Below are 24,430 nucleotides of genomic sequence, written 5' to 3' on the forward strand. Positions count from 1 at the left end.
AAAATGCCTAATTTATGTGCAGTGGTAGTCGGTAAAACACTTCTGAAAAGCATGATATTACTGTTCCGTTGTGACTTCTTTATAACATTCAGTAATAAGACACAACACTATGTGTTGATATGATAATCTATACATATAATTTATACATATAGCAACCATTCCATTGCCTTTACTACACAAACATTCCGTGCAAGGCCTCTTTTGTGGTAATGCAGAACATGTTGATATGGTGCGTTTATGTTTGGTGATATGATCATGATTCATTATGAATCTACTATGTCTATTTAAACTATTGAAATACAATTAAAATAGACCAATGCAGTTATTATTTATTGTGCTAAGTGTTCAGTGTAGCAGATTTAAATCAGAAAACACAGCAGATCAGCAATGCCCAAAAAGCATGTATTGTCAACAAGCATGCAGCAGTCTAAAGTACACAGCAAACTAGTCCCCCACCCCCAAAAGGAAAATGTAGCTACGCTTCTTGTGTGAGTTATGAAATGTTTTGCAACATTAATTAATTAAATGTTAGTTGTAATTAATATAGGCCACGTGAAACCTTCCACTAATCTAAGGTAGTGATCATCCCTCATACGAAGTCGAGGTGACCCACGCTACAGGCCACCAGCAACAGTGTGTTTACCAACACCGGAAAAGCATCCATTTAAAACAAAACCCGTCACCCCAGATTACTATTCTTGCTCCCAGTCTCTAGTCAGGTAGCTCGGCTCGCTGGAAAACGAGATTATGTCGGATTATAATGCAATCTAAAGAATTGTGAGACATAAATAACAGAGAAAGGTATAGCTGCGCACCATGGTGAAGGCGCAAATTGGTGGTTTGAAGCGTCCACAAACACACCAGGGGTCTCCAAATGGTTTAATTCTGATGGCACATATTTCTGCTTGCTGACCCATTTGGCGTTAAATTACTGCAATATTCATAGTTGTGTATTTGAGCTCTTTTTTGGCGAGGAGAAAACACAAGCGGCAGAGCATTTTGGCAGCACAGAGGAGGACACGGTGGGTTGAGTCTATATGGCTCTCATGTAGTGTTTAAGACCAGCCCTCTGACTGAGCTTCAATATCACAATTCTAGTTGTGTTGAATCTGAGACAGAACCAGAGAAGATGGCAGAAGTCGCTCCAGCTCCAGTTCCCGCTGCTCCGGCTAAGGCCGCTAAGAAGAAGGCAGCTCCCAAACCCAAGAAGTCAGGTCCCAGCGTCAGTGACCTGGTCGTCGAGGCAGTGTCTGCTTCTAAAGAGAGGAGCGGTGTGTCTCTGGCTGCCGTAAAGAAGGCTCTGGCTGCCGGTGGCTATGACGTGGACAAGAACAAGGCCCGCGTTAAGACCGCTGTCAAGAGTCTGGTGACAAAAGGAACCCTGGTCCAGGTCAAGGGTACCGGAGCCTCCGGCTCTTTCAAGATCAACAAGGCTGAGGTTAAAGCCAAAAAGCCTGCAAAGAAAGCTGCTCCGAAAGCCAAGAAGCCAGCAGCCAAGAAACCTGTTGTGGCCAAAAAGCCCACGAAGGCGGCAACGAAGAAGCCTGCTGCCGCCAAGAAGTCTCCCAAGAAAGTCAAGAAGGTAGCAGCCAAGAGTCCCAAGAAGGTAGCAGCCAAGAGTCCCAAGAAGGTAGCAGCCAAGAGCCCAAAGAAGGTGAAAAAGCCAGCTGCGCCCAAGAAGGCCCCAGCTAAGAAGGCTGCCAAGCCAATAGCGGCTAAGAGAGGAGCTCCCAAAAAGAGATAAGCGTTTGAACAGAACGTTGTCTTTAATACAACAAAAGGCTCTTTTAAGAGCCACCCACCACTTCCATGAAAAGCAATTATTGTACTCTAGTGTGTGGAAGTGAAGGGGGCTTATCGAAGTATATAACTTAGTATTACTTATGGGATGGTTGATTTCCACGAGTTACCTCAGATATAGGTTCTCAATTGGAGAATGTTGATTGTTATTAAGTCCGCTTTTGATTAGTGGGTCCTACTAACGCAGATACTTTACTGCAACGAGTTGAGCCCTTTATGTGGAAATACATGAATTGCTATCATTATGGTGCCTTTATGTCTGTGCGTAAATGACCGCTATGACACTTGGAATGACTACGGGTGATGGCCCATTAGTGGACACAGCAGATTAATGTAATTTTATTTATTCAGACCGGTTTGGATCATATGTTGGCACATAATTATGTTCCCCACTACCTCACATTAAATATCTACACAAGCAACCATTATATTATACAGAACAAGTGGAACATTGACTCACAAAAGGCTCTTTTATGGACCCCCACTATTTATATGAAACAGGCACGGCTACAAAACACGACTAGTTCTACCGATTTATTTATAATGTGATTAGTGATCCAGACCAGGTAAAGAAAATGGTCTCAACGAGTCGCACCTCTTCAGATAGTTATCTCAGCGGTCAGATATTCCAGCACAGCCGCCAGATAATCCAATGTACAGTTACCCCCCACCCAACCACCTCCAATGTACAGTTCCCCCCACCCCCTCCTACCCAACCTCCTCCAATGTACAGTTTCTTTGTCAAATGTATATACTCTCTTTTTTAGACTATTTTTGTATCACAAACAATATTGTATTTGTAAATCTGGTATGTCATAAATGTATAGATGTAGCAGTATTGTCTATCTGTATGTCATGTGTGTCATATATGTTATGATGAATTGAAAATGGGGGACCCTGATGTAAACAAGACGAAAATCTTTCTCTGGTATGCATCCCCTTAACAATTGTGTGTATTGAGCCCATTCTGCAATACAATACAGTACGGCTCAATACACACAATTGTTAAGGGGATGCAGACCAGAAAAAGACGTTTGTCTTGTTTACATCAGGGTCCCCCATTTCCATTTAGAAACATCTCTTACAAAAATGTATCCTGGCATTCCTATGATAACAAATGATGCCATGTACCATTGATATCATGGTTTAAAATGGACTATACCATGTTATAACCATGTTATTAATGGTTCCATTACATTTACTATATGGCTGTACCATTAGGGCGGGCCATACTTTTTTTTTTTTGGAAAATCAATCGAGTGGGGTGTCTAAAATATGTGTTTTTTTGTGGGGAATTCAAATATGGGATTATTTTTCTAATCGGATAACTCCTACCTACATTGTTTTGGATTTCAAAATGGTCGATTTGACCATTTTTCACCCCTTGGCCATACATGTATGCCAACATGAATCTGAAGGAAATCCTAAGATGCAAGGTGTCTAAATGATGTGTATCTTAATGGGGAATTCAAATATGAGTTCATTTTTGGGATAGGATAACTCTAACCTACATCATTTTGGATTTCAAAATGGCCGATTTTACCATTTTTCACCCCTTGGCCATACATGGATGCCAACATGAATCTGAAGGAAATCCTAACATGCAAGGTGTCTAAATGATGTGTTTCTTAATGGGGAATTCAAATATGAGGTCATTTTTGGGATAGGATAAATATAACCTGCATAATTTTGGATTTCAAAATGGCCGATTTTACCATTTGAACCCATTGGTATTGTATTACAAAATTGCAAAGATAAAAAATATATGGGAAATCATTTATAATGACAAAGCCATCAAATGTATTAACAAGTGGACTGTATATAACTGGATACAACTCCAAAGATCAATAATAATAATACTAACAATAATAAATTGTATTTGTAATGCACACAAACACCTAAGTGCTAAATCTCGATCTCCTGACTTCTTGAACTTTGCCAGGTTCCAATATCTTGATTGGACTCATTATTGGATGGCAAGATCTCCTACTGTACTGCTTTAGCCACCAACCTACAAACACAAACTTAAAGTCAACTTCAGCCATAAATAGGTGAGCTCTTTCCAGAACTACTCAGCAGAAACCTCTGTAACCATTTTAACAAACGTCTCAATGTATTGAGAAAATCCATGGGGCTCCATCAATCCTCTATCTTCTTAAATTTGATCAGGTTGCACAAGTCCTGCTTGGATTCATTCTTGGACATCAGCCTCCTGCTGGTCTCCTGAGCCCTGATCCCTCCATCCCTTTTTTATTGTGAAAAGTACTTAGCAGAGGCCTTAACAACCCTCTCGATGCTTTGTGTGTGGCAAGGCCAGTCGAGAACCTCCATGGGGGTGTTGATTAAGTTCTTCACCTCGGAAGTGCTTAGGGAGCAGGTGAGAGGTGGCTCTGACAAATCTTCTGACCAGCTGATTAAGCCACCAATGCTGGAAGCGTCACTATTGATGTGAGGTGTTCTTCTGATCCTGACACAGGAGTCTCCCAGCTGAGTGTCTGGATCCCCCTCTCCCCTGATGGCCAGGATTCTCTCCACCCCCTCAATTCTCTCTTTTTGATCCTCAGAGCACAGCAGTGTTTGGAGGATGGCTTCACTGTGGGCATACCAAGCAGATCTTCTCACAGTTGGCATCACAACATCCAGCACCTCCTTCCTCTGAGACTTGAGGCAGTCCAGCTGAAACAGGATGTGCCTAGGCCCTTCGATTCAGGAGTGCTTGACCTTCATGTTGAACCAACATGGATAATACACTCCAATGATGAATTCCACAATGCATTGTAGATTATTCAGGTTCTTTCTTTTAAGTTGATGCTTTGACACCCAGAGCCTGAGGAGTCTGTTTGCTGTGGTGAGCCAGCGGCTGTGGTTTACCAGTCCAATCTCCAGCAGAGCCAGCCTTGCAGAAAGCACTCCATCCCTGATTGCACAGACCAGCTTATAGCCATAGTGTTGATCAGTTGAGAGATCTTGAATGATCTTCTCAGGCAGCTTGATCAGCGGAGGGCCAAGAAAGATCCTGGTGAAGTTAGGATTGATCTCCAAGTCTGTAACAGAATCAAGGAGCTGTCCTATTGGCCGAGACAATTTGTTGTCAGACAGAGTAGCCCCATCAACTTCAACAATGAGACGGCGCAGTGGAAGTTCACCAGTTGCACACCAACCAGACCAGCTTTCTCCCCAGGTGCAGCTCCAGCATTACACCTGCCTTCACTCCAGTGTTGACATTGGTCGAGTCTCCTCCAATGGCCCACAAGGTCTTATCAGAACCTCTCTCTTTCAGCCAGGCAAACAGGACCTTAGCAATCTTCTCTGCATGAGACTCCTCTTTAGTTGCTTTCTCTGGTGTAAAGTGGAACAGATAGTTGCTGCCAGGCTCACTAGCAACACTATAGTGTTCTTCCTTGATCTTTGCAGGAAAAGATTGGTCACTGCCCTCAGCTTCCATCATCACATTGGTCATGTCAATCCGCCCATCAAAGAGGATACAGGAGATCCCCCCCTCCTCCCTGCACTTCTCCTCAAACTCTTCCCCCAGCTCTTGCATCAACTTTTCTTGTGCTCTCTTAACCTTGTTCTTATCAATCACTTTACTTGTGTCATATTCTAAGATGAGTCCTGCATCAATCAGAGCTGCAGTTGCTATAGCTGCAGTTGGCCTTAGACCTATGCCATACCTTACACTAGCAAGGGCGATGTTTGGAATCTCATCATAATTTTTCCGTAGCTTTGCTGAAGCTGCAGGGTCAGTTTCAGGAATGAGCTCAACTTCAGGGACTGTAAGGAAGCTCTCAACATCCTTCCTGGCAACCTTGTCTGCTGCTGCAAAGCTTTCTTCTTTGCCCCTTCTCCTTTTCTCTGCCTTCTTTTCCATCCCCTGCCTTTCCAATGTTTTAAGAAGATAGAGGATTGATGGAGCCCCATGGATTTTCTCAATACATTGAGACGTTTGTTAAAATGGTTACAGAGGTTTCTGCTGAGTAGTTCTGGAAAGAGCTCACCTATTTATGGCTGACGTTGACTTTAAGTTTGTGTTTGTAGGTTGGTGGCTAAAGCAGTACAGTAGGAGATCTTGCCATCCAAGAATGAGTCCAATCAAGATATTGGAACCTGGCAAAGAAGTCAGGAGATCGAGATTTAGCATTTGTGTTAAATTAGGTGTTTGTGTGCATTACAAATACAATTTATTATTGTTAGTATTATTATTATTGATCTTTGGAGTTGTATCCAGTTATATACAGTTCACTTGTTAATAAATTTGATGGCTTTGTCATTATAAATGATTTCCCATATATTTTTTATCTTTGCAATTTTGTAATACAATACCAATGGGTTCAAATGGTAAAATCAGCCATTTTGAAATCCAAAATTATGCAGGTTATATTTATCCTATCCCAAAAATGACCTCACAATTGAATTCCCCATTAAGAAACACATCATTTAGACACCTTGCATGTTAGGATTTCCTTCAGATTCATGTTGGTATCCATGTATGGCCAAGGGGTGAAAAATGGTAAAATCGGCCATTTTGAAATCCAAAATGATGTAGGTTAGAGTTATCCTATCCCAAAAATGAACTCATATTTGAATTCCCCATTAAGAAACACATCATTTAGACACCTTGCATGTTAGGATTTCCTTCAGATTCATGTTGGCATCCATGTATGGCCAAGGGGTGAAAAATGGTCAAATCGGCCATTTTGAAATCCAAAACAATGTAGGTAGGAGTTATCCGATTAGAAAAATAATCCCATATTTGAATTCCCCACAAAAAAACACATATTTTAGACACCCCACTCGATTGATTTTCCAAAAAAAAAAAAAGTATGGCCCGCCCTAGTACCTCACTGTGGTACAAGATAATAATACAAGTATGACTCTTGACAACATAGTATGTTTCATTCCTTGAGCTATTTCTTCTGAATGTATCAAAAATGTAGCTGGCAGCCTACTGCACCACATTCTAATATCCTTTACTTCACAATGAGTTGAGCCCTAACAACAGAGGCCTGTATATCTGACCTATAGGCTAAACACAAACTGTAATGTTTGTGTTGTTCTGTTTCTTCCAGCATGGCTGCCTGTAACCGTTGGTAACCACCTTCAAAAGAAAATGCCTAATTTATGTGCAGTGGTAGTCGGTAAAACACTTCTGAAAAGCATGATATTACTGTTCCGTTGTGACTTCTTTATAACATTCAGTAATAAGACACAACACTATGTGTTGATATGATAATCTATACATATAATTTATACATATAGCAACCATTCCATTGCCTTTACTACACAAACATTCCGTGCAAGGCCTCTTTTGTGGTAATGCAGAACATGTTGATATGGTGCGTTTATGTTTGGTGATATGATCATGATTCATTATGAATCTACTATGTCTATTTAAACTATTGAAATACAATTAAAATAGACCAATGCAGTTATTATTTATTGTGCTAAGTGTTCAGTGTAGCAGATTTAAATCAGAAAACACAGCAGATCAGCAATGCCCAAAAAGCATGTATTGTCAACAAGCATGCAGCAGTCTAAAGTACACAGCAAACTAGTCCCCCACCCCCAAAAGGAAAATGTAGCTACGCTTCTTGTGTGAGTTATGAAATGTTTTGCAACATTAATTAATTAAATGTTAGTTGTAATTAATATAGGCCACGTGAAACCTTCCACTAATCTAAGGTAGTGATCATCCCTCATACGAAGTCGAGGTGACCCACGCTACAGGCCACCAGCAACAGTGTGTTTACCAACACCGGAAAAGCATCCATTTAAAACAAAACCCGTCACCCCAGATTACTATTCTTGCTCCCAGTCTCTAGTCAGGTAGCTCGGCTCGCTGGAAAACGAGATTATGTCGGATTATAATGCAATCTAAAGAATTGTGAGACATAAATAACAGAGAAAGGTATAGCTGCGCACCATGGTGAAGGCGCAAATTGGTGGTTTGAAGCGTCCACAAACACACCAGGGGTCTCCAAATGGTTTAATTCTGATGGCACATATTTCTGCTTGCTGACCCATTTGGCGTTAAATTACTGCAATATTCATAGTTGTGTATTTGAGCTCTTTTTTGGCGAGGAGAAAACACAAGCGGCAGAGCATTTTGGCAGCACAGAGGAGGACACGGTGGGTTGAGTCTATATGGCTCTCATGTAGTGTTTAAGACCAGCCCTCTGACTGAGCTTCAATATCACAATTCTAGTTGTGTTGAATCTGAGACAGAACCAGAGAAGATGGCAGAAGTCGCTCCAGCTCCAGTTCCCGCTGCTCCGGCTAAGGCCGCTAAGAAGAAGGCAGCTCCCAAACCCAAGAAGTCAGGTCCCAGCGTCAGTGACCTGGTCGTCGAGGCAGTGTCTGCTTCTAAAGAGAGGAGCGGTGTGTCTCTGGCTGCCGTAAAGAAGGCTCTGGCTGCCGGTGGCTATGACGTGGACAAGAACAAGGCCCGCGTTAAGACCGCTGTCAAGAGTCTGGTGACAAAAGGAACCCTGGTCCAGGTCAAGGGTACCGGAGCCTCCGGCTCTTTCAAGATCAACAAGGCTGAGGTTAAAGCCAAAAAGCCCGCAAAGAAAGCTGCTCCGAAAGCCAAGAAGCCAGCAGCCAAGAAACCTGTTGTGGCCAAAAAGCCCACGAAGGCGGCAACGAAGAAGCCTGCTGCCGCCAAGAAGTCTCCCAAGAAAGTCAAGAAGGTAGCAGCCAAGAGTCCCAAGAAGGTAGCAGCCAAGAGTCCCAAGAAGGTAGCAGCCAAGAGCCCAAAGAAGGTGAAAAAGCCAGCTGCGCCCAAGAAGGCCCCAGCTAAGAAGGCTGCCAAGCCAATAGCGGCTAAGAGAGGAGCTCCCAAAAAGAGATAAGCGTTTGAACAGAACGTTGTCTTTAATACAACAAAAGGCTCTTTTAAGAGCCACCCACCACTTCCATGAAAAGCAATTATTGTACTCTAGTGTGTGGAAGTGAAGGGGGCTTATCGAAGTATATAACTTAGTATTACTTATGGGATGGTTGATTTCCACGAGTTACCTCAGATATAGGTTCTCAATTGGAGAATGTTGATTGTTATTAAGTCCGCTTTTGATTAGTGGGTCCTACTAACGCAGATACTTTACTGCAACGAGTTGAGCCCTTTATGTGGAAATACATGAATTGCTATCATTATGGTGCCTTTATGTCTGTGCGTAAATGACCGCTATGACACTTGGAATGACTACGGGTGATGGCCCATTAGTGGACACAGCAGATTAATGTAATTTTATTTATTCAGACCGGTTTGGATCATATGTTGGCACATAATTATGTTCCCCACTACCTCACATTAAATATCTACACAAGCAACCATTATATTATACAGAACAAGTGGAACATTGACTCACAAAAGGCTCTTTTATGGACCCCCACTATTTATATGAAACAGGCACGGCTACAAAACACGACTAGTTCTACCGATTTATTTATAATGTGATTAGTGATCCAGACCAGGTAAAGAAAATGGTCTCAACGAGTCGCACCTCTTCAGATAGTTATCTCAGCGGTCAGATATTCCAGCACAGCCGCCAGATAATCCAATGTACAGTTACCCCCCACCCAACCACCTCCAATGTACAGTTCCCCCCACCCCCTCCTACCCAACCTCCTCCAATGTACAGTTTCTTTGTCAAATGTATATACTCTCTTTTTTAGACTATTTTTGTATCACAAACAATATTGTATTTGTAAATCTGGTATGTCATAAATGTATAGATGTAGCAGTATTGTCTATCTGTATGTCATGTGTGTCATATATGTTATGATGAATTGAAAATGGGGGACCCTGATGTAAACAAGACGAAAATCTTTCTCTGGTATGCATCCCCTTAACAATTGTGTGTATTGAGCCCATTCTGCAATACAATACAGTACGGCTCAATACACACAATTGTTAAGGGGATGCAGACCAGAAAAAGACGTTTGTCTTGTTTACATCAGGGTCCCCCATTTCCATTTAGAAACATCTCTTACAAAAATGTATCCTGGCATTCCTATGATAACAAATGATGCCATGTACCATTGATATCATGGTTTAAAATGGACTATACCATGTTATAACCATGTTATTAATGGTTCCATTACATTTACTATATGGCTGTACCATTAGGGCGGGCCATACTTTTTTTTTTTTGGAAAATCAATCGAGTGGGGTGTCTAAAATATGTGTTTTTTTGTGGGGAATTCAAATATGGGATTATTTTTCTAATCGGATAACTCCTACCTACATTGTTTTGGATTTCAAAATGGTCGATTTGACCATTTTTCACCCCTTGGCCATACATGTATGCCAACATGAATCTGAAGGAAATCCTAAGATGCAAGGTGTCTAAATGATGTGTATCTTAATGGGGAATTCAAATATGAGTTCATTTTTGGGATAGGATAACTCTAACCTACATCATTTTGGATTTCAAAATGGCCGATTTTACCATTTTTCACCCCTTGGCCATACATGGATGCCAACATGAATCTGAAGGAAATCCTAACATGCAAGGTGTCTAAATGATGTGTTTCTTAATGGGGAATTCAAATATGAGGTCATTTTTGGGATAGGATAAATATAACCTGCATAATTTTGGATTTCAAAATGGCCGATTTTACCATTTGAACCCATTGGTATTGTATTACAAAATTGCAAAGATAAAAAATATATGGGAAATCATTTATAATGACAAAGCCATCAAATGTATTAACAAGTGGACTGTATATAACTGGATACAACTCCAAAGATCAATAATAATAATACTAACAATAATAAATTGTATTTGTAATGCACACAAACACCTAAGTGCTAAATCTCGATCTCCTGACTTCTTGAACTTTGCCAGGTTCCAATATCTTGATTGGACTCATTATTGGATGGCAAGATCTCCTACTGTACTGCTTTAGCCACCAACCTACAAACACAAACTTAAAGTCAACTTCAGCCATAAATAGGTGAGCTCTTTCCAGAACTACTCAGCAGAAACCTCTGTAACCATTTTAACAAACGTCTCAATGTATTGAGAAAATCCATGGGGCTCCATCAATCCTCTATCTTCTTAAATTTGATCAGGTTGCACAAGTCCTGCTTGGATTCATTCTTGGACATCAGCCTCCTGCTGGTCTCCTGAGCCCTGATCCCTCCATCCCTTTTTTATTGTGAAAAGTACTTAGCAGAGGCCTTAACAACCCTCTCGATGCTTTGTGTGTGGCAAGGCCAGTCGAGAACCTCCATGGGGGTGTTGATTAAGTTCTTCACCTCGGAAGTGCTTAGGGAGCAGGTGAGAGGTGGCTCTGACAAATCTTCTGACCAGCTGATTAAGCCACCAATGCTGGAAGCGTCACTATTGATGTGAGGTGTTCTTCTGATCCTGACACAGGAGTCTCCCAGCTGAGTGTCTGGATCCCCCTCTCCCCTGATGGCCAGGATTCTCTCCACCCCCTCAATTCTCTCTTTTTGATCCTCAGAGCACAGCAGTGTTTGGAGGATGGCTTCACTGTGGGCATACCAAGCAGATCTTCTCACAGTTGGCATCACAACATCCAGCACCTCCTTCCTCTGAGACTTGAGGCAGTCCAGCTGAAACAGGATGTGCCTAGGCCCTTCGATCCAGGAGTGCTTGACCTTCATGTTGAACCAACATGGATAATACACTCCAATGATGAATTCCACAATGCATTGTAGATTATTCAGGTTCTTTCTTTTAAGTTGATGCTTTGACACCCAGAGCCTGAGGAGTCTGTTTGCTGTGGTGAGCCAGCGGCTGTGGTTTACCGGTCCAATCTCCAGCAGAGCCAGCCTTGCAGAAAGCACTCCATCCCTGATTGCACAGACCAGCTTATAGCCATAGTGTTGATCAGTTGAGAGATCTTGAATGATCTTCTCAGGCAGCTTGATCAGCGGAGGGCCAAGAAAGATCCTGGTGAAGTTAGGATTGATCTCCAAGTCTGTAACAGAATCAAGGAGCTGTCCTATTGGCCCAGACAATTTGTTGTCTGACAGAGTAGCCCCATCAACTTCAACAATGAGACGGCGCAGTGGAAGTTCACCAGTGTGCAGGTTGCACACCAACCAGACCAGCTTTCTCCCCAGGTGCAGCTCCAACATTACACCTGCCTTCACTCCAGTGTTGACATTGGTCGAGTCTCCTCCAATGGCCCACAAGGTCTTTTCAGAACCTCTCTCTTTCAGCCAGGCAAACAGGACCTTAGCAATCTTCTCTGCATGGGACTCCTCTTTAGTTGCTTTCTCTGGTGTAAAGTGGAACAGATAGTTGCTGCCAGGCTCACTAGCAACACTATAGTGTTCTTCCTTGATCTTTGCATATGGCTCGCTGATAACAAACTATCATTACACATGGGCAAAACAGAGTCCATTCTCTTCGGTTCAAATAACAAACTCAGCAAGACCGACGGCTTCTCAGTTACAGTGGGTGACAATATTGTCACAAGGAAAGATGAAATTACCTACCTGGGTTCCATCCTAGAGGCTAATCTCTCCTGTGACAAAATGGCATCCAATGTAATAAAAAAAGTCAACCAACGAACTCGATTCTTGTACCGGATCTCCTCTCTGGTAAACAAGAACACCCTGAAGACTCTGGCAGGAGCACTCATTCAGGGGTACTACGACTATGCTTGCACCTCATGGTACCAAAGCACCTCAAAGGCGCTAAAAACAAAATTACAAACATCTCAAAACAAACTGGTCAGACTACTGCTTGACCTTACTCCTAGAACCCACCTCACCCCTGCCCACTTCGACAACCTAGGATGGCTTAGAGTAGACGACAGAGTACAACAACTTGCAATGGGCCTGGTCTACAAGATACACTACACGACCAAGGTACCCATGTACATGTCAAAATACTTCCCAAAGGTCAGTGAATACCACGATCACAACACCAGAGGGAGCTCCACAAATCATGTTAAACCCAGATTCGGCTCAAATAAGGGACTAAACACGTTTCGCAATTATGCCACATCAATGTGGAACGCCCTACCCAAAGCTGTAAAGGAATGTGGATCACTACCCACTTTCAAAACCTCTCTCAAGGGACACCTACGGGAGACTGCAATTCAACACTGGCCCCTGTAAATATCCTAACCCAACCCCCTCCAATGTACAGTCATTTACCTAGTATGGTTTTGTCAATAGTTCAATGTACAATTGTGTTTGTTTGTACAGTGTCTCCTCCCCCCCCCCCCCTCAATGTACAGTGTTACTTGTTTATACAGTGTGCCCCCCGCCCCCCCCCCCCCCCCCCAACCACCTCCAATGTAAATTACCCAGTATGGTTGTCAATATCCCAATGTACCCAACCCCCCCCACCCAACCTCCTCCAATGTACAGTTTCTACGTCAAATGTATATACTCCCTTTTCTTGACTCCTTCTGTATCACAAACAGTACTGTATTTGCAAATCTGGTATGTCATAAATGTATAGATGTAGCAGTACTGACTATCTGTATGTCATGTATGTCATATATGTCTATATGAATTGAAAATGGGGGACCCTGATGGAAACAAGACAAACGTCTTTCTCAGGTCTGCATCCCCTTAACAATTGTATGTATTGAGCCGTACTGTATTGTACCCATTCTGCAATCTGTTAAATAAAGTTTTCATTCATTCATTCATTCATGCAGGAAAAGATTGGTCACTGCCCTCAGCTTCCATCATCACATTGGTCATGTCAATCCGCCCATCAAAGAGGATACAGGAGATCCCCCCCTCCTCCCTGCACTTCTCCTCAAACTCTTCCCCCAGCTCTTGCATCAACTTTTCTTGTGCTCTCTTAACCTTGTTCTTATCAATCACTTTACTTGTGTCATCTTCTAAGATGAGTCCTGCATCAATCAGAGCTGCAGTTGCTATAGCTGCAGTTGGCTTTAGACCTATGCCATACCTTACACTAGCAAGGGCGATGTTTGGAATCTCATCATAATTTTTCCGTAGCTTTGCTGAAGCTGCAGGGTCAGTTTCAGGAATGAGCTCAACTTCAGGGACTGTACGGAAGCTCTCAACATCCTTCCTTTGCAACCTGCTGCTGCAAAGCTTTCTTCTTTGCCCCTTCTCCTTTTCTCTGCCTTCTTTTCCATCCCCTGCCTTTCCAATGTTTTAAGAAGATAGAGGATTGATGGAGCCCCATGGATTTTCTCAATACATTGAGACGTTTGTTAAAATGGTTACAGAGGGTTCTGCTGAGTAGTTCTGGAAAGAGCTCACCTATTTATGGCTGACGTTGACTTTAAGTTTGTGTTTGTAGGTTGGTGGCTAAAGCAGTACAGTAGGAGATCTTGCCATCCAAGAATGAGTCCAATCAAGATATTGGAACCTGGCAAAGTTCAAGAAGTCAGGAGATCGAGATTTAGCACTTAGGTGTTTGTGTGCATTACAAATAAAATGTATTATTGTTAGTATTATTATTATTATTATTATTATTGATCTTTGGAGTTGTATCCAGTTATATACAGTTCACTTGTTAATACATTTGATGGCTTTGTCATTATAAATGATTTCCCATATATTTTTTATCTTTGCAATTTTGTAATACAATACCAATGGGTTCAAATGGTAAAATCAGCCATTTTGAAATCCAAAATTATGCAGGTTATATTTATCCTATCCCAAAAAGGACCTGATATTTGAATCCCCCATTAAGAAACACATAATTTAGACACCTTGCATGTTAGGATTTCCTTCAGATACATGTTGGCATCCATGTATGGCCAAGGGGTGAAAAATGGTAAAATCGGCCATTTTGAAATCCAAAATGATGTAGGTTAGAGTTATCCTATCCCAAAAATGAACTCATATTTGAATTCCCCATTAAGAAACACATCATTTAGACACCTTGCATGTTAGGATTTCCTTCAGATTCATGTTGGCATCCATGTATGGCCAAGGGGTGAAAAATTGTCAAATCGGCCATTTTGAAATCCAAAACAATGTAGGTAGGAGTTATCCGATTAGAAAAATAATCCCATATTTGAATTCCCCACAAAAAAACACATATTTTAGACACCCCACTCGATTGATTTTCCAAAAAAAAAAAGTATGGCCCGCCCTACTGTACCATGGTAAATAATTTGTATGACTGGTACCATGGTAAAACAGAAAATATTTTTTTGTAAGGGCAGATTCAGAGCACCTTGTGAAACATAAAAGCAACTATTGAGCTGCTGATCAGTTTGATCAAAAGTGTCCTTATTAGTAAATACTGTTCAGAAAAGTTAGGCCCTAATCTGTGATTTTATGTTGTACGACATGTTGTCTAGAGGAATTGTGACTAGATTTGAAGCATTAACATTACGAGTGGAGAGAGCATGGTGTGGTTTATCAGGGGATGCCTGTTGAGCAGAGTAACCTTTCAGCCAGATGTGGAGGCTGTGTATCCTGCTAAACATGGAGGGAGAGGGGACCGGAGATGATCAGTATTGCTGAGGGTTACTTAATTTATGAAGTCAGATTTTAGACTTCTGATTGCTGGAGTTTGATGTCAACAATAACGTTATAAAAGGTTATTGTTGTTGTAATAATACATTTAACATACAACGCAAGGTTGTAAATTGTACAGAAATATACAGAGCTCATATGATCAAATAATGAATACTATTTGCACTTGACTGTTGGAAATCATAGGACGTGTTTGGCTATGGGGTAGTTCATCTTTTTCATTATAATTAAATGAGCCTGGAATGTATTATTTTTGGAATAGCATTTCCACTTTGAAAATGCTAAAATAACATTATCCATGTGTATTATAAAGTCCAATAATGTATTATTGATCAAGGTTCTAATACGGCAGGTGTTATATTAATTTACTGTATACGTGTGATGTACTAAGCTAGTCTATCCAATTTAGCTACTTATCAACAACCTAAAATCACAGGATTTTGTAGTAAATATAATTTGCAACTTAGCCATCCAAACTATGATTAGTTGTAGGTCATTTATTAATCAATAAGTATCATAATTTATACAACTTCATCTCCCGACAGAACCCCCTACCATGATAATAACTGTTCAAACGAAAGGCAATACCCGGCACTCAACCACTTTGATGAACAGCGCGATCATGAGAATAATAGGAACAACTCTCTCCGGACAGAGTGGGTGGCTCTTAAAAGAGCCTTTGGGTTAATCTTCAGTGAACAGGGTAGTTTACTTGGAGCTAGTGTACTTGGTCACAGCCTTGGTTCCCTCAGACACAGCGTGCTTCGCCAGCTCACCGGGCAGCAGCAGACGCACAGCGGTCTGGATCTCCCTGGAGGTGATGGTGCGACGCTTGTTGTAGAGAGCCAGGCGCGAGGCTTCTCCAGCGATGCGCTCAAAGATGTCGTTAACGAAGGAGTTCATGATCCCCATGGCCTTGGAGGAAACACCGGTGTCGGGATGAACCTGCTTCAGGACTTTGTAAATGTAGATGGCATAACTCTCCTTCCTGGACTTTCTGCGCTTCTTGCCTCCCTTGGCAGCGGTCTTGGTGACGGCTTTCTTGGAGCCCTTCTTGGGCGCTGCCTTGGCTGGTTCAGGCATATTCGACGGCTGATCAGACTCGAATGGTGACGGTCGCTTACGGTTTCCTGCCTTATTTGTAGGAGGTTGATGCAAATAGTACTACGTGGCTTCTACGATACGATTCATGAGTTTCAGCCATGAGTTTGTTCTGCTTTACTCTCTTAAATTAAACGAGTATCTATAAATGAGTACTACTACTACTAATAATAATGCTGATCAGGTGTTACAGGTATAAAGACACTATGGTAGTAAGTCATACTGGCCAGTGATATAAGGTAAGGGATATATTATATAGTCACACAAGTATATAAAAAAGATTATATTGTAGTGCCGAGAGATGGGAGTCGGAGACGGTAGCTCGGTAGAGCGAACAGCTTTTATTCAATACACAAAATACAACAAGCTACTGCTCCGTTGCGTGCAGAACGACTGACCCGTGGTGGCAGGTAGTGCCACCTCATATAATGTCCGGGCGGAACTCTTGTTCCTAACAATAGTTCCGTGGGTGAATTATGTACCATTAACAATCACTACACAAGCCCCCCCAGAATTCAACCATGGTCAAAATCTCCACGGCGGGGAGAGACCACGACCCGGCCGCGGCGTGAGCGGACAACCCGGGGCGCGGTGCAAGCGATTGCGCCCTCCACGGCGCCCGGGGGCATGAACCGGCCACGGTGAGTGCGGAAAGCCAGGGTCGGGGAGGTAGGGGCGGCGCAAGCGCCCGTGTCCTCCCCGACACCCGGGGGCACAGACGTCGACGAGGCCAACGGCGGCTCCGTCGTTGGCGGGTCCCGGGGTAGCGGCGGACGGCCTCGGTGGGGGGAGAGGGCCAGCTCTAAGGGCTGGGAAATGTCTACGTGGGCGGGTTCAACCTTGTGGTGGTTGTACCCCACCTCAAAGGCGAGCCTTCGCCAGTCCTCAGGGGCCTGTGGGCTAGGGTGTCCGGTGGACAGGTCACCCAGCAGCGTCGGACCCGCGTGACCAATCGCGACGTCCTCCAGGCGTAGCCTGGAATCTGCAGTCCCGAGGGCCCGGATGTCGTGGTCGGAGGCCTGTTCCGAGCCCCTGTTGACGTAGTCGAGGTCCGGCTGTACAGCTCCGATGACGACGTTGGGCTTCTCGGCGACGTGTCTTGACTCAGAAAACGTGAGGGGTTCGTGGTCGGTGAAGGCTGTGAGAAGGCCGCCGTATGTCGCCTCATCGCGGACACATGCCAACGAAGCCCGTGTCTGTGCGTTTATTAGGCGGCCATGTCTAATGTCCACGAGGAGACCGTGTGCACCCAGGAAATCTGCCCCCAGTAGTGGGAACGAAATGTCGGCCGTGATGCAGTCCCACGTGAACCGCTGGCCCCCAAAACACAGTTCCACGGTCCTTGTACCGTAGGTGCGGATAGGGGTATCGTTGGCGGTCGTCAGGCGTGGACCTCTATCATCGCCGGCGATGTCCTCTTTCGTAGCTGGCAGGACGCTCCTCTGAGCTCCGGTGTCGCAGAGGAATTTGCAACCGGAGAGTGTGTCTCTAATGAAAAGCAGCCGGTTCGACATACCTGCGCTCACCGCTGCTACTGGGCGCAGGTGTCTGCGTTTATGCGCTATGCCGAAAGTGCAAGGGGAACGGCATCTTGTCGCCCTCGCGCCGAAACGTGCGTGGTAATAACACCGGCCCGCGGCAGCGCTGCTCCTGCTCTTCCTCGCCCCTCCCCCCTGCGGCGTGTAACCGCCTGTCGAGGCTATTAGCCCTGGGGCAAAGTGTCGAGTGGCCAGGTAGAAGCGATCTGCCTCCTCTGCCAGAGCACGGGGATCCACAATGTTCGTATTGGCCAGTGCCGTCTGTACCCGTGGCGGCATGTGCCTGAGGAACAGCTCTTTAAATAAAAAGTTCGGCTGCTCGGCGCCCAGCAGGTTCAGCATCATCTCCATAAGCGCCGACGGCTTGCTGTCTCCCAAGCCACGTATATCCAGCAAGCGTCGGGCCCGCTCAGACGGTGACAACTCAAAAATCCTGAGTAGGTGCGTCTTAAACGCCTCATATTTATACCGGGCAGGCGGAGCTGTTATGAAGCCTACCGTCCTCGCCGCTGTCGTGCTCCCGAGGCTCGAGACGACGTGGTAATATCTCGCGGCGTCGTCGTCAACCCCTCGTAGGGCGAACTGCGCCTCTGCTTGCGCGAACCACGCCGCCGCGGAATGCTCCCAAAACTCCGGCAATCGAATAATAACGGCATCGTTTGCCATGTTCGGTCCGGTCCCTGATACTTCAGCGAGACCAATGTCGGGGTCACCAGTGTAGTGCCGAGAGATGGGAGTCGGAGACGGTAGCTCGGTAGAGCGAACAGCTTTTATTCAATACACAAAATACAACAAGCTACTGCTCCGTTGCGTGCAGAACGACTGACCCGTGGTGGCAGGTAGTGCCACCTCATATAATGTCCGGGCGGAACTCTGGTTCCTAACAATAGTTCCGTGGGTGAATTATGTACCATTAACAATCACTACAATATGAATATAGAATATAGTTTGAGGTAGGTGTGTAAGGCAGTTATAGACAGTGAAATGCAGGAGTTTGAACAGTATGGATAACATATCCTAGAGTATAGGCAATCAGGTATAGGCACTATTAACTTTTAACTATTATTTAACTGCAATGGAGTTCTGGACTAAATCAGTCATTAAAAAAATAATGCAGTGATGCTTCCTGTTACAACCTGCTTTTCTAGATATAATATTGATATTGAAACCAAAATTGTATTATGTCTGATTAGCACTAGTACTCATTTATACATGTACTCCAGTTTAATCACGTATACATTGTATATTGCACTTTACTTTTGTATTTGCACTCAAGTTATTTTTGTTGTACTGTACTTGCCCTGTATGATGACAATACATTTTAATCTTTAAAAAAGACAGTCAGGGGTATTTGAGAGGGTTCCAGGTGGTACCCCAGCTAAATGAGTGTTCATTTCACTATAATTTAACTGACTTAGAAGTTAGCCCAATTATGAGGTACAGTATATATCATAATTAATACTATGATCATGTGTTTTACTTTCTCCATTATTATTGTCCAAACTACAGCTATGAAATTCTAACATAACTACAGGACAGCAATATAGTTCTGGACTAAATCAGTTATTCAAAATAATGCAGCAATGCTTTCTGTTAAAAGCTGCTTTTCTAGATCAAGATTGATATTGAAACTAGCTTTAGTTTTTGTATATATTTTTTGGAATTCCATATAGAATATGTATGTGGAGAAAAGTTGCTTCTACCATAATTGCCTTGTTTGACTCCTTATATCCTGTTGACATGTACATTTGTCATTGAGCATGTTCTAGCCAAATGAGTGTTTTAATTTCACTATTTTAGATTATATATAAAAAAAATCATTATACAGCACAAGTATAGTACAACGGAAATAAATTGGTGTCTAACTAGAGTACAAGTGTAACAGTAAAGTGCAATAGGATTAAACTGGAGTATATATAAATGAGTATACTGAGTAATAATGCTGATCAGATGTGTATGTACAGTGTTACAGTTATAAAGACACTGTGATAGTAAGTTAAGGGATATATATAGTCTATATGCAGATGTTTTCAGACAGAAGTGGATATATGTATACATGCAGTATTATTGTACATGCTATCACAAGTTACATGGGTAGAACATGAGGTCGGTAGTGATTACAGTGTAAGGCCGTATAGGCATCAGAGATTGAACAGTAAGGATAACATATTATTGACCTAGAGTATAGGATATTAACTATTAATTCAACCGACTAGAAGTCACAAAACATAAGCATTAGTAGATTTGCTTCTATCCACCATTAAACAATGGATTTATACGAGGGAATGTGCCATTTCAGGGATAGTAGTGGTTGGCTCTAAAAAGAGCCTTTTGTGTGTTTTAGACAGTAACGCGTAAGACCTTCACTTCCTCTTGGCTGCTGTCCTTGTGGGCTTCGCGGCTTTGGGCTTGGCAGCCTTCTTCGCGGGGGCTTTCTTGGCTACGGGCTTCTTCACGGCCTTCTTGGGGCTCTTGGCTGCCACCTTCTTGGGGATCTTGGCTGCCACCTTCTTGGGACTCACTTTCTTGGGGCTCTTGGCTGCCACCTTCTTGGGGCTCTTGGCTTTGACTGCAGGCTTCTTTGTCTTTGGAGACTTTTTAGCCACAACCTTCTTAGCCGCAGCAGGTTTCTTCACTGGCGCTTTCTTAGCTTTCGGAGCTGCTTTCTTGGCTTCAGCCTTGTTGATTTTGAAGGAGCCGGAGGCACCGGTACCCTTGAGCTGGACAAGAGTGCCCTTTAACACCAAGCTCTTCACAGCGGTCTTCACACGTGAATTATTCTTCTCCACGTCGTAGCCACCGGCAGCCAGAGCCTTCTTTACCGCAGCCAGGGACACGCCGCTCCTCTCTTTAGAGGCAGATACCGCCTCGAGGACGAGTTCTGCGGCGCTGGGACCTGATGCCTTCTTCGGCTTGGAGGCAGCTTTCTTCCTGGGGACTTTAGCCGGAGGGGCAGCGGCTGGAGCGACTTCTGCCATAGTTCTCTTCTATCGTCTGATCAACACGAAATGCAAGAAATAGTCCGAGCTGACTGGTAGTGGAGCTGGGACAGGGGGCTGGTCTTAAATACTACATGAGAGCCATGCAGACTCAACCCACCCTGTCTACAACGCTGCAGCAGAAAAGCTCTGCTACTTGTGTTTTCTTCTCGCCAAAACGGGCTAAAATACAAACGTGGGAACATAGTTGAAATCTAACACCTAATGGGGCAGTTAGCACAAGCATGTCCCATTAGAATAAAACCACCTGGAGAGCCGTGGTTAGTTTGGACACGTTCCAGCGCTCTCCTTTCCGTCGTCACATGGTGCAGTGAGCAGCAACTTGTCTCAGTATTTTGCTTTTTAAATGGTTTAAATGTCATTATAATCCAGTCAGTACTCGTTCCCCAGTGAGTCGAGCTGCCTGGTGAGGGACTGGCAGTAAAACAAGGCATCTGGTGTCATGCTTTTGGTTCTAAACTTGTACTTTCTCACTGCTGGTAAACACAGTCATTGCTGGCGTCGGCATGATATGTGTTACCTCGTCTTCTGTGGAAGATTACCACTTCTGTGGAAGGCTTTATGTAGCTCATGATGAATTAAATCTACAATTACTTTTATGAAGATTAAAAAAAAATACACAAGGAAGGTACAATGTAACTTTCTTTTTGGGAGAGACTCGCCCATATTGTCAAACTGCTGCGTGCTGTCGATTAAAGCCCAGACGGAAAGCTTAACAATGAAAAAAATCTGTTTCAATTACATGTCAATAGTAATAATAGGCAAAAGTTAGTTAGTAATAAAGCATACGAGTCATAATAATAACAGCTGGCGCAACAGGGGGAATAAAACGTGTCACGCTCTGACCATAGTCATCCCAACGGTGCTAATGCAGTCATTGCGCGTAATTACGCATGCACATTATGACATACATTTCAATATGTTTCCAATTGATAGGACTCAGTTGGTTGTTGCAAACGGGTATTTTGCACTGTTGTGAAGTATGGTAGTCTGTCTGCTACATGTTATTGTCCTCTCTCTGGTAAACAAGAATACCCTGAAGACTCTGGCAGGAGCACCCATTCAAGGGTACTACGACTATGCTTGCACCTCATGGTACCAAAGCACCTCAAAGGCGCTAAAAACAAGATTACAAACATCACAAAACAAACTGGTCAGACTACCTCACCCCTGCCCACTTTGACTACCTAGGATGGCTTAGAGTAGACGACAGAGTACAGCAACTTGCAATGGGCCTGGTCTACAAGATACACTATACGACTAATGTGTGTATATTTCTCTCCCACCAACCACCCCCTCCTAATGTACAGTATCCTCCCCATCATACTGTCAGGATCTATGGGTAACAGTACTGTATATTTGCATATCATATATGTCACAAATGTAACAGTACTATATACCTGTATGTCATGTATGTCCCTATGTCATAAATGTCATGATGTCATGTATGTTGTGTAATGTCATAAATGTCACTATGAATTGAAAATGGGGGACCCTGATGTAAACAAGACAAACGTCTTTCTCTGGTCTGCATCCCCTTAACAATTGTATGTATTGAGCCGTACTGTATTGTACCCATTCTGCAATCTGTTAAATAAAGTTTTCATTCATTAACTTCATTAACTTGATGATGCTGCAATGTAAAAGTTATACACAGAGTGGTACAGAGGTAGACGACTTGCAGGTGTGTATAAACTGAATGCTGTGTACAGCAAATACATTATTTCCACCCCTGAAAATACGCTGTATCTTCTATTTATTAAGTTCCTATTACTGCATATTCTGCACAGCAGTGACAATTCTGATATTCTATTTGTGATCCTTGCCTCATTGCATTTAATTAAACATCACCTACAGTCTCATCACAGAAGGCAGTTATACTTGTTTAACCATCCTGTTTACAACCTTCCTGTCAAATATTTGCTTTCTTTTATCATTAATTCCACCACATACGTCTGTGGTGATTCATGTAAAATCTGACTAGATAGAACACCAATGGGTGAGACTATAATACAGTATATTACTACAAGGTCGCAAATAGACCCGATTGTGAATATTTCAACCAAATATTCACTTTATTTTCTGCCGTCGAATCAATACCTTCATTAATTTACATAAACACATAGAAAGGCTCCTAAAGTCCCGTGGCCTCTAATGAGATCCTTGAACAGACACACCTTTTAAAAACTAATTGAACACACACAATATGCACATACACTTATATTTACATTTAGTCATTTAGCTGACGCTTTTATCCAAAGCGACTTACAAGTTCTGTACGACAAGCCATCAGGAAGGGCGCAACTCTATCAGCTGAGCAACAATGTTCATCAAAGTGTTGAGTGCTACAGTGTAGGTTAGTTGATGTAAGTTGATGTCTTATATGTAAGACACTTTCTGTAAATCATTTACTATTTTATTTAATCTGATTTTATGTTATCTTACCCATTGTTACCATTCTTGTATGCATTGTTGGGTCTGAGCTCGAAACACACTTGTCATTAGCTGCAATGCCCCTGTATTGTAGTGTATTTGACAAAAATAACTTTAACTTGAATTTGAGATCCAGTTCTGTCGTCCGTTTACAGTATTGCTCAGACCAGTGTCAAAAGAGCTAGTATCTTAAATGCATTTATATGTTCAGATCAAATAGCCATCCCTCATAACTAGGCTACTTCTCTTCTCAGGCTTAAGACATTCTTAATGATCTGTATGCAATTTTCACGTCCTGTACAAGTCAAAATATATAGATACGTATATAATTGTGCATTGTCCAAGGCGTACATATCTAGCAGCTAAGGAGGAATCTTATTCTGAGACGCAACATGGAATCGACTCAATTCTAGTAAGATGTGTGTGGCTCTGAAAAGAGCCTTTGGGTCTTGGGATAGTTTGGATTGAATAGAAGTTTAGCCGCCGAAGCCGTACAGAGTGCGTCCCTGTCTCTTCAGAGCATAGACCACATCCATGGCTGTGACGGTCTTCCTCTTGGCGTGTTCGGTGTAGGTGACGGCATCACGGATCACGTTCTCCAGGAAGACCTTCAGCACACCACGAGTTTCCTCGTAGATCAGACCAGAGATGCGCTTCACTCCTCCGCGGCGCGCCAGGCGACGGATGGCGGGTTTGGTGATTCCCTGGATGTTGTCACGGAGAACTTTACGGTGACGCTTGGCGCCTCCTTTTCCGAGCCCCTTTCCTCCCTTTCCACGACCAGACATTTTCTCCTGGGGATGAGTTCCAAACAAATGAAAAGAAGTAATGACAAGCAAATGCAAAGCCCTCTGAATATAAATACTGTCTGAGGACGTAAAAGAAGACTGAGATACCGCGTCATGCTGGGCGTGGTCAAAAGCTGCAGCCCATAATACCCCCCCTTCTCACACACTTAGTTTTGACCATAGGACTGGTGTCACGTGATCATTCGTTAGTCAAGTCAAGTCAAGTCAGTTTTATTTGTATAGCACGTTTACAAATGACTAACAGCCAAACCAAAGTGCTTCACAACATGATAAAAAACACATACAATG

At 43.1% G+C, this 24,430-nt stretch overlaps 4 protein-coding genes across 4 annotated transcripts; 1 reads left to right on the plus strand and 3 right to left on the minus strand.

Annotated features, from left to right (window-relative positions):
* Positions 1-1,129: 1,129 nt before the first annotated feature.
* Positions 1,130-1,744, plus strand: LOC311229843 (histone H1-like; the record flags this gene model as incomplete). Its single annotated transcript, XM_084315916.1, has 1 exon — positions 1,130-1,744. The coding sequence occupies one exon, from the start codon at positions 1,130-1,132 to the stop codon at positions 1,742-1,744; it is 615 nt and encodes a 204-aa protein (XP_084172042.1).
* A 14,226-nt stretch (positions 1,745-15,970) lies between these two features.
* On the minus strand, positions 15,971-16,345 carry LOC311230880 (histone H2B 1/2; the record flags this gene model as incomplete). Its single annotated transcript, XM_084317269.1, has 1 exon — positions 15,971-16,345. The coding sequence occupies one exon, from the start codon at positions 16,343-16,345 to the stop codon at positions 15,971-15,973; it is 375 nt and encodes a 124-aa protein (XP_084173395.1).
* Positions 16,346-20,264: 3,919 nt separating this feature from the next.
* LOC311230362 (histone H1-like) lies at positions 20,265-20,879 on the minus strand (the record flags this gene model as incomplete). Its single annotated transcript, XM_084316631.1, has 1 exon — positions 20,265-20,879. The coding sequence occupies one exon, from the start codon at positions 20,877-20,879 to the stop codon at positions 20,265-20,267; it is 615 nt and encodes a 204-aa protein (XP_084172757.1).
* Positions 20,880-23,809: 2,930 nt separating this feature from the next.
* Positions 23,810-24,121, minus strand: LOC311230363 (histone H4; the record flags this gene model as incomplete). Its single annotated transcript, XM_084316632.1, has 1 exon — positions 23,810-24,121. The coding sequence occupies one exon, from the start codon at positions 24,119-24,121 to the stop codon at positions 23,810-23,812; it is 312 nt and encodes a 103-aa protein (XP_084172758.1).
* Positions 24,122-24,430: the final 309 nt, after the last annotated feature.

Source organism: Notolepis coatsorum (assembly GCF_963971535.1).
Source record: "Notolepis coatsorum genome assembly, chromosome: 6".
NCBI classification, from domain to species: Eukaryota; Metazoa; Chordata; class Actinopteri; order Aulopiformes; family Paralepididae; genus Notolepis; species Notolepis coatsorum.